At 33.8% G+C, this 10,976-nt stretch overlaps 1 protein-coding gene across 1 annotated transcript; it reads left to right on the forward strand.

Moving 5' to 3' along the window:
* The first annotated feature begins 727 nt into the window (after positions 1 to 727).
* Positions 728 to 8,122, forward strand: LOC107818405 (uncharacterized). The gene is made up of 7 exons (XM_016644410.2): positions 728 to 1,164; positions 2,033 to 2,370; positions 3,519 to 3,671; positions 5,119 to 5,211; positions 5,888 to 5,946; positions 7,222 to 7,315; positions 7,802 to 8,122. Exons 1-7 carry the CDS (start codon positions 897 to 899, stop codon positions 8,015 to 8,017), a joined length of 1,221 nt encoding a protein of 406 aa, XP_016499896.1. The 5' UTR covers positions 728 to 896; the 3' UTR covers positions 8,018 to 8,122.
* The last annotated feature ends 2,854 nt before the right edge of the window (positions 8,123 to 10,976 follow it).

Consider the following 10,976-nt stretch of genomic DNA (forward strand, 5'->3'; position numbering starts at 1 on the left):
TTATAGCATAAGTTTGTCAGAAAATTCCTCATTACAATTGCTGTTGAGCTCACTATTTATAGTTGCACCTAAGGAACAAGGTCCTAGGATCAAGCTCCTCTTAAATGACAATTATGGGGGCCATTGAAGAATGTGTAATGAAAAGCAGAGAATGCCATATTCTCTGTAACAGACTACATACTTAATGCTATAGAATATTCTCTATTAAATGCTACCGGTGTCAGACATTTATCTCGTCTTCATGAACATCATTCCATTCGGAAACAAACGTGATTATTACCTTCGGATCTGATTGCCTTCTACATTCGGCTCAACATATCGCCTTATTATGCAAGCATTAAGTATGAACGTACCACGAGATTTTCCAAAAGAATAATTCAGGAAATCATTGCTACATTCCTTGATGAGTATAGAACAATTGAAATAGAAGGAAGAAAACAAAATAGCTAATTAATGAAGGAAAAGATAGTTTTTAGAACTTTCTATTTCCTTGTTTGCTTTGACAAGAGAAAAGAGAAAGTTACCTAGAGACAAAGAAACAATATTTTTTGTCCACTACATATATTTTTCTTTAAAGAGGAAATAAAATAAATAGAGAATGATGAGACAAATAAATACACTTTTCTCATTAACTCCTCATTTCTTCTACATTTCCCTAAATGCAAAACACAGAAAAATTAAAACAAAAATAACACCAATATAAAGAGAAAAGAATGAGGTTGAAATTAGTAGCAGCTAAAATCTCCTCTTATCTGAGCTCGCAAACAGCACCTGTCCTGTAAATCAGCAGGGCAGCCTTATTATTCGACTCCCATGGCCATTTCTGCACCTTATTTATTATAAAGAACAATCCCTTGGAAATATTGGCCCATTAATTCAGCAGCAGAAAAGAAGACATGGCCTTAGTCCACAATTCCCAAGTTTTCTCTTCTTTTCCAGCAATCAAGTCTGGCCCATATCCCAAAATCATGAAATCGAGGACTCTCAAAATCTCAGCTTCAGAAGATAAGCCTCAGAACCAGAAGGCTGAAACTGATCCTGTGAAGCTTGCATTTTTAAAAGCTAAGGCTTACAAGAAAGAAACTAAATTAGCTAATGATAGTGATGATAAAGTGGTGTCTTCAGCTGATAAACTTGCATTGGACACTAACACTCTACAAGAAAGTGAGCCAAATATCTTCTTACTTATTTACCTATCTTTTTTCCAGAATTATTCACTTTACTCTTTTCAATAGTTAAACTTGAGAAAAGTTTCCACCCTCTAGTTATTTTATTCAAATGATTAATATATTCTCGTAAATATTTTTTTGTAGAAATTAGTAAGCTAGACCTAGAAAACCTTCAATATGGAGTTGTGAAGGAAGTAATTTTTTTTTTTTTTAAAGTTTAGTGCAATATGGATGTGCTTAGCATTTTATATTGTGTGATTTTCTGTTAACTGTAGATGGATTCTATGGATATTGTAAACCATGGTTAAAGGATGTAGCTTAAGATACTGTTAGTAGTTTGATCAAGATTATTAAGGGTTGTTTGGTTGGGGAGATTAAAAAATTTATGACTTCACCAACTACAAAATGCTTGGTAGGAGGGATTATGAAAAATAAATTCATTCGTGACTGATGCAGAGTTTAAAAATAATACTAATGCATTGTTTAGTTAGCGGTATAGGATAATACGCGTATTAAATTGTGTGAGAACCTACGTATTATTTATGCGAGATAGAACATGAAATAAGAATACATGTATAAGTAATATAGAGATTAGATAATATCTGCATAACATTCTCTGACTTGCTATTCTTTAGGTATAATATTCCCTTCATTGTTATTCACCCCCATAAAAATAATCTCAGCAACAAGTGAACCAATGACCCTATAGACTTTGATTGTTATGCAAAAGATAAGGGCTTTATTATCCTTCGTTTGGTGCATCAACATTATCCTGCAGCATTCTTGAAAATGAAACTAGAAACAAGTATGAAATTATGTAATCTGAGTTGTATTCCACTGAAAGCTGTGAATATTTTCTGTAGGATCAAATAAAGGGAATGGGGAAAGTGACATAAATGCCTTACCCAAAAAAAGTGTTAGTAAGAAGGAAAAGTTGATGATCTCAAGTAGTGATTTCGTGGGGCTTGGTTTTTCTGATAAAAAGCAAAGCAGGGGACTGCCTGCTGGATTGGTTCCAATAGTAGACTCATTCCCTGAAGGAAACTTGCCTGATGTAGAGATACTTGTTGGGGATACAAGCAAGTTTGTGGATACCGAGACATCAAAGTCAAACCGCATCCGAGAAGATGACACGAATACCTATAAGCCGAAGATTTCCACGTGGGGAGTTTTCCCCAGACCAAACGACATCTCAAAAGCTGTAGGTTGCCTATTATGACTTGCACTTCAGCTTTTTGTTATGCACTGTCTTCTTATTTAGTATGTTTTGTTGTATAGTTATCTACTATGATTTCATGGAAATAGCAGCTTTTGCTGCTACTGTAGGATATGTTTATTTGAATGTTTTCTAGTGCAATTAGAAGTTAATGCTTACTTTGATATGCCTGAGTTCAATGCTTTATGGATTAGCAGTAGGTTAATTTTAGTACTAACTCCCAATTCCAGAACTTCACTAATTTGACTAAGATTCTTCCTAAGACAGAAAGTTACTCAAAAGTGAAACAGTAAATGCAAGTACAATGAAAAGATATACATAGAAAGCTAAGCAAAACTGGATAGATGATATCGTATTTCAATCCTCTCCAAAAAAATAACAGGCTCATTGTTTGGAAAATTAAGTTTCTTCAGTTTCTTGCATTATGTTGTAAAACAATCTGTTTGTCCAGGGTATTTCAAAAATATGTGTAGCATTTAAGTCGGGGTTTTTATTGTTGCAATTATCTGGGGCTATGATGTGTAGTGCAATACAATTGACCATTACATGCATTTTTAATGATGGCTGGATCCCTGTTGATAACTCCAGTTGCAGCAGTGGAGAAAGTAATGAAGTTAAGCTTCAGGTCAGGAATCATTTAGAAGAGAAGTGGTAAAAGTAGAAAAGATGTAGTATCCTATATAGAATATCATAAGAACATCGAGTGACCTTCTTTAGACTGTAAAAAAAAAATGCAATGTGCACTATCCAGTGTTTAATTGTAGTTCTGTTCAAAACAGGCATGCAAAATGATAGTTTACTCATCTGGTTAATATTGGAAATAAGTGGGTTGAGAGCTAATAAAAAGAGGTTTATATAGTCAGTTGTTTTCTGTTTTATGAGGATATTACACACACATATTGTAGATTGCTGATGACGAGTACATGAAAGGTTTCAGGAAATTGGCACTCAACTTCATCCATGCATGAAACCTTATTCTTTTTGCAGTTAAGAATGACAAGCTGTATTATGCTTGACTATGCCTCTCTCTATCAAATTTTTAATTTCTCTGAATACCATGATCTCTTGAACTAATGAATGTAGTTATTTATGCAAAACACTATGAATAAACTTATTGCTTGTTTGGAGCTTAGTTCGGCGGTGGAAGAACTTTACGTCCAGGAGAGGCTCTGGAATCAGCAGAAGAGAAAGCAGCTAAAGAAGCACGTACAAGGGAGCTACTTGCTGCCTACAAGAAAAGAGTAGGCCTAAGCATTGATCCAAACATAAAACTTGAATGTGAGAAGGTATAGTTTAACTGCTATTATTATTCTTTATATCATGATTCTTAATGCATCAGATTTCTTTCATTAAGGAAAAATGCATTTAATTTGCTTCTTATATTGATCATGAGAGCTGATGCAGAATTCTCATCAGTTATTCACAAGTTTTCACTTTTCAGCATATAAAAGCTGTTGTATACCATTCCCAGTTCCATGAATTGGCATGTTCTTGGCGGCTTGATTCGATAAACACCAGGCTTGTTAATTCAAGTAGTGGAATTAAATGTTTTTGCCAATCATTTCTACTTTGAATACACATAAAGCAGAGTCTGATTTTGAAACGAAGAGGGGTATCTTGTTACGTAGTCAGTCACTTAACTGAATGAGGAAGAATTGATAGTTTTTGGAGGGTTGGTACTGATGTACTCCTTATTTTCACAAATCCATTTAGATGGACTGAAATTAAAGGTTTTAAGACTTGGAAATTATATCATCGCCATGCATTTTCAAAAAAATTATATCATTGCCATGGCCCTTGGTGATTGGAGATAAATTCACATTACCATCAGGCGGAGTTAGAGAACCTCAGGGATATTGGCCTTCAGACTCATTACAACTTAAGCACACCTACCAAGCAGTGTAATTTTCCTCGATTAGATGATGCTTTGGATCTCCACATTCCAGTAGTTAATTAGATATGTTTGCACACTCAGGCAATTGTAGATTATATTTAATTGGGCCATGAACGAGAAATAGTGAAGTTAAATGCTGGGATGTGGACAATTATTACATTAGGTCCCTAAGTAGTATGATTCACTCCTGAAGTTTCTACAACTGACATCTTTGTTTCTGCATTGGCGGGTCGTCTTGAATTAACTTTTAGCATTAAGGGTGCCAACATTTCATGTTCATGAGAAGCATTCTGACATGCACGACTGGTGCATATAAGATTGATTTTACAAAAAGCATGACATTACCGGCAAAACTATGGATAGAAAGACTCACAGGGTTTGGCAATGGGACGTGCGAAGAAAATGGAATGATATTGGTCTGAATTAGTTATTCTCTAGAACCACAAAGCCCAAAAAGTCCTCTATGGGTGACATGTCTTTCCATTTGTGTTTCTTAATGCATTTAAGAGGTTAGATGTGGTTTCATTTCCTGAATTTACAAGTGGCAAATAGACCAACGACTTGTCAACATGATTGAAATTGATTGAAGCACGCTTTTGTAAAATAGATTTACTCTCAAATACCCCATCCCTTATAAGCAAGATAAAGTGAAAATTAAACTACTTCAGAAACTTATGTTTATGGTTTATTTACATAAGTTAACAAGCTATGTTGAAGGAACCCTTCGAAAGGGAAGAGTGCTTTCTAGTATTATGCCATTCTTATGCAGATTTATATCTTGATTGATTGAGAATCATGGGGTATCACTTACTTCTTAATTTTAGTGTTGTCATGCTTAGGCACTGAAGGATGGAGACTCTTTCATGGACCTTGGCAAGCTCAGGGAAGCACTACCATTCTATGAGAAAGTTATGAATGAGTTGCCATTTCAGGTAATTTCTTGTACTACTTGGATATTCTTCAACACTTAAAAGCTGCAAAGTTGAGCATGTGTCATTTTTTCTCCCTTTCACTGATTCACATCATCAACAACAACAACAACAAAAAACCCAGTATAATCCGACAAGTGGGGTCTGGGTAGGGTAATGTGTACGCATATCTTACCTCTACCTGATGAAGATAGAGAGGTTGTTTCCGATAGACCTTCCGCTCCTTTTCACATCTTAAACCAAAAAAGAAGGAATTGTTTAGATGTATTTTTTCCAACTTCATTGTCTCTTATTTGAGTAACGGTGCCAACTTTATCCAGCTTTATCCAACTTCATTATTATGATGGAAGAGGCCTTAAACTAATTGATGTGCTTGCGCATAAGTAACAAGGACTAAAGTAATAACTTATACTTTTTTATGTTTTTTGAATGATGTGAAAACTTAAGATTTGTTTTCTTACAGAATGAATGCCCTGTTTCATGAGCCACTAGGATTACTTTGGTCTTACTTTTAAATGTCTTAACTTTGTGTTATCTTGTTCTTAACAGAAGCATAATACTTTGTGTTATCCTATTTTTAGCAGAAGCATAAAGTAATATAATGCAAACACGAAAGCAATTGGCACTTCTCTTCTCCAGTACATTTGACATTGAAATCTATGACATAATGTTTGTGCAGACTGAACTTCATGGATTAGCTGCACTGCAGTGGTCTATTTGTCAAGACTCGCTTCGTAGGTATGTCATCTGTAGCTAAGTTGCTCGGACACGGGTGCGGATCTAGAGATCGGATCCTTCGAGATGTAAATTCTAAGATTCAGGGATATGGATCCTAGTACGGATACGGGTGTAGGGATCCGATTAAAAATAATTCAAAAAAATACAACCACCCAGTAAAATCCCACAGGTGAGGGGTCTGGGGAGGGTAATATGTACTTTGACTTTGCCCCTGCCCGATAGGGTAGAGAGGCTGTTTCTGAAATTCAACAAAAAAAATAAAATAAAAATATCTTTAAATTATGAGAAATTTTGTGAAATAAATACGTAGCGCTTGTAAAGTGCGGATTTCTTTTTTATTCTCAAGTTGTAGATAAGTAAATGATTGATTTCGTAGATAACGTATGCTATTTTCTTCAAATTTACCCTAGTTCCAGTTCTGATTTCGGGAATCAAATTGTATCTTGTCTTGAATTTATCCGTCCGTCGTGGTCAAAGTACCCAAAATTGTTTGACCAGATCCGGTATGGATCCCATACCCACACCATACTAGTGTCGTATCGACACGAGTGCGGCATCTAAACTGCCATGTCGGAGCAACTTAGATCTGTAGTTCTCTAGTTTTCCAAGGGTTTAAATAAGTTCTTATGAAATGCCTGTCTTTTTCTGTTGTAAGAGTAGTTAAAGAATTTATGCTAAAGAATTCCAGCTCACCCAAGAGAAGAAAAAGGAAAAGAGAATGATGTTTTGCATTGTTCTCATATGCTTTCTATAAGGGGAATAACATACTGAATACTGATATGTCCATCACGTTTTGCAGCCATGCCCATATTCCTTACTCACTAAGCCATGACCTACTCTTTCTGACAATTCTAAAATATAACGGGGCTAAAACTCAAGAGTGTTAAGTGGAAGTATGGATGATTATATGTCTCTCTATCAAGATCAAGAGCTTAACACTTAAGTTAATTAAATGTTATGGACAGAAAAATCTCTTGTTACCGTGATGTTTCTGGCTAAAACTAAAGTTATATCAGCATGCACTGGAAAGTTTTCTTACATTATAGAATCTTTATAATATAAAAGATAGGTGTTAATCTGGTTATGTCAGAGTCCGAGAAATTGGAGCTCTAGAACTTTACTGTGGATTGACAATTGTTGCAGCAAACTTTCTGTCATTTCATGATCTCTATGATGTTTGAATGTTAAAACATTTAACTCTGAAGTTGCAGTTGCATTTTGGACCTTGTGCCGGCTTCTAAGACTGACCATTCAAATCCACATCATAATTGACAGGTCAAATGAAGCTCGTTCAATGTACGAGAAGCTTCAGTCTCATCCTAATGGTCAAGTGAGCAAGAAAGCAAGGCAATTCATGTTCAGCTTTCAGGTAATCCTTAGCTATTCGGGGAGTACAAGTTGTGTATCAAACTAGAGGGTAAAGACTAAACACCCATTGAAAGTTCAAGTTTAAAGTACAGTTGATTACAGCCAGGAATTTATACAGAAGGATTCAAACATAATGCTAGAATGTTATAGTTGGTATCTGAACCTGTGGCCTAAAGTAAATTTTGAACCACCTCTACCACTAAACTAGAATTTTCCCTTTTGTCGAGGGGATTCGACGTTTTATACATAACAACAAACAGATATCCTTAATTGCTCTACTTGTGCAGTATAATTTTCCGGCAAAGGGGATACAATTGAACCCCCTTCCCGTCACCTAGATAACATTGAAGCTCTCAGTATATCAGAATTGGACCATTGGCTTTTGGTTGGATCTTTTATAAGCTGGAAATTCATGATATATTTGAAATTTTTGATAAGGAAAATGTTTGCCTTGAGTACTCAAATTGTTTGTCTTGATTGATGGCAGGCTATGGAAATGATGAAGGTAACTGGCTCAACATTCTCTTCAATGAATCTTGGCTATCAGAATTATTTCAACGCCTTTATTAGGGATAAAGTAAACTATTCCTTAAAAGAGGATGAACCTGAAGAAGGTGCAATTCGACAGGCAATCCCGTACATTATATTTCTTCTTTTCCCTATTTTTATTGTGTTACTAATTGCTCTACGAAAGGGTGTATAAACTTTGTATTTAAATATCTTGAATGTCAGACAAGAATAACTTTGGAACTGAAATGCATGTTGCTCCCTCGTATATATGGTGATAAATTCGTTTGGTTTGGTAAAATCTTCACCATATGCATGAGCATGATTCCTTATGATAATACTATTATCATAACAAAAGAAAAAAAGTCTTATTTCTTAATTAAATAATTCATAAGAAAACAACACACAGATTAAAATATGATAAATGTTGGGCTGGTTGGGATATGACCCAAGTTTTAGCCCAACGTGACCTAATTCATTTCAGTCCAAATAACTTTTGAGGGGTTCATTCACCTACTCATTTATTGACTCAGCCTATTTCGACCCGCCTAAAATCAATCCAATCCACCCATTTGACACCCTAAATTTAACTGATACTTGTAGTTGTTTTAAAGTCAATCACTTGCACGCAATTATTGATACTTAACGCAAGATAACTGGTTATCCGCATTTGATGATTACATCAAACAATATAATTTAGCTTTAGCAATTAAAAATATTATAATTATTAGAGAAGTGTGTGTTCCATTGGACAGGTACTTTACGTTATTAATTTGGCATAAATACTAAATGCTCATAGTTTTTTACCAATTATATTAAAAACAAGATAAAAAACTATCTTGAAACAAATGCAAGGATAAAGAAAAAGAAAGAGTAGCTCAAAAGTAGTGTCAATTGTATGATTTATGCATGCATTTGACAAGACATGACAGCACCATGCTACTTCTATTAGGAAAGGACTTCGATTTATATCCACATTTTTCATGGGCGGTGCGCTACGAGTTAGGGAGAAAAAAGGTGACTACTTACATAATTGAGTTACATCACTATCTTGTCAAAATAATAATGAAATGCTGTAATTTTACTATTATCAATCACTAGTTTGGAGTAAAATAATGGAAGTTGATCCTCTAATTCTTATTGCATCATAGTTTGAACGAAACTAAACTTGCAAATTACTTTTTCTCCTCCCAAAACTAAAAGAGATGCTGATATAATAAGTTTATTCTTTTTGTTGGGTATGATAAATACTTCAGTTTGCAAAACTCGGTGACTAAAATGCATTTGAAATATATAAACAAAGTAATTCAACGTCAACTTTGTGTGTAGATAATAATTTTAAAATTTTAGATAACATTAAAATGATTACTGGCTTTATTTATTTGATTCTCAAAAAACAAATTATTTAACCTAATTTAAGAGTATGGAAGTTATTTGGCCATCAATTAAAAATACGGTTACAATATGTAAAAGCACTTTAATTCATCGCAAATATTCTTTCAACGAAACCAAATAAGTTCAATTATGTTACGTATAATCACTTCGTGGAGCCGTTTGATTGGGCAAATAATTTCTAGTTATATTCAGCATAGCTATTACTACATTGTTTGGTTGCTCGCATAAAAAGAATCAATCTCCTCCCTAAAATCAGCATAATTTGCACCTTGATTGTTTGTTTCTTATAAACATATTATTTTAGTCGAGATAAAATATAAAATAAGAATATTTATATATTAGCAATTTATGAACTAAAACTACTAAAATGACAAAGATGCCATTATCTATTCAGACTCATACGTCTTGTAATAACGTCAAACAAAAATAACTTTTACATTATTAAATTACTAATTTTTAAATTATAAATAAATCTCTACATTATCAATTCATGCCTAACTTGTTTACGAACTTAATAAAAATATCAAACATGATCATTATTCAAGAAAAAAACATTTAGCACTACTTTTTTTTTTCTACCTTAAAGAGAAAGCAAAGAGAAAAGAGGTGTGAAGTGTCTGGAAAAATCTGCTGTACCTAAAGACGCTCCTCCTTTGGGTGGGTGGTCCTACAACAGGCAGTTTTTTGGCCGACCATTAGCTTAATTCATTTTTTGTGACCATCTCCACTAACTTTTTTTTTTTTTTTTTTTTTTTTTTTTTTCAAAAAAGTAAAATATATTAAAAGACCCCTTGGATTTTCTATGGTCAACTAAATCACCCTAGAATACAAGATTTGTCTTCTCCATATTCTCATTTCTTTACTTTCCTTTATCTAATAAATAAAGCAAAAAGAAGACTCATCCACCATCAACATCATCCCTAATATTATATTTTCAAAAAGTTCTTCTACATGTTTTAGCTTTCTAATTAGAAAAACAATTTTTTATACGGTCTAATACTTGAAAATAAACGATTTGGGTATATTAAAAATCTGCATCATCAGCTAAAGTATACATTATGCTCCCTTATTTTATGCCATTATGGTTGGCCAACAAAGTTGATCTTTAACTAAATTCGTTACTCCTATCATTGTCATTTTTCTTTTTTAAAAAAAAGATGATTTTGTTTATAACTTGTAATTTATTTAAGCTTCAATATATCGTGAATTATTTACTTACAGAACTAACAAATCTCATCCCAAAATGGCAAGTTATTTTGCTGAAAAAAAAGCCATCCTTTACTGTATAAAAATTGAGGATACTTCAGTCATTTCATAAATACATTACACTGGAAATATGTAATGACTCATCACTTGATACTTTTAAGAAATTAAATCTCCGCGGTGCCATATCACATATGTTTGAGTTCCCTTTCCTTGTCACATATCACAATAATCCAAATACCAGGACGAGCATAAAAGAATCATCAAAGGTTGGAGTGGTTTAATAAATACTTCTCCGGCCTTAACTAGACGCTTTGGGTTCGAGCTCTAGATATAGAATCGCCTTTGGTAGAAAATATTTTGTCTCCAAAGTAAAATTTTCTGGTACAAATCCAAATTAATCGTAGTCCACGACAGTAAATGAAAAAAAGAAAAAGGAATGAGCATAAAAGAAGCCAAAAAGCACACAGGGCCCCATGACCTCCCAATTAGTGCAGGTCAGCATCTAATTCTTATCTTAACCTTAATATTATTAATAATTTCCCACATGACAAATC

Source organism: Nicotiana tabacum, chromosome 22 (genome assembly GCF_000715075.1).
Source record: "Nicotiana tabacum cultivar K326 chromosome 22, ASM71507v2, whole genome shotgun sequence".
In the NCBI taxonomy this organism is placed as follows: Eukaryota; Viridiplantae; Streptophyta; class Magnoliopsida; order Solanales; family Solanaceae; genus Nicotiana; species Nicotiana tabacum.

Excerpts from the sequence above, each read along its gene's own strand:
- LOC107818405 (XM_016644410.2), top strand. The coding sequence starts at position 897 with ATGGCCTTAGTCCACAATTCCCAAGTTTTCTCTTCTTTTCCAGCAATC. Across the intron at positions 2,371-3,518 it reads CAAACGACATCTCAAAAGCT|TTCGGCGGTGGAAGAACTTT; the intron begins GTAGGTTGCCTA and ends TTTGGAGCTTAG. Across the intron at positions 5,947-7,221 it reads TGTCAAGACTCGCTTCGTAG|GTCAAATGAAGCTCGTTCAA; the intron begins GTATGTCATCTG and ends CATAATTGACAG.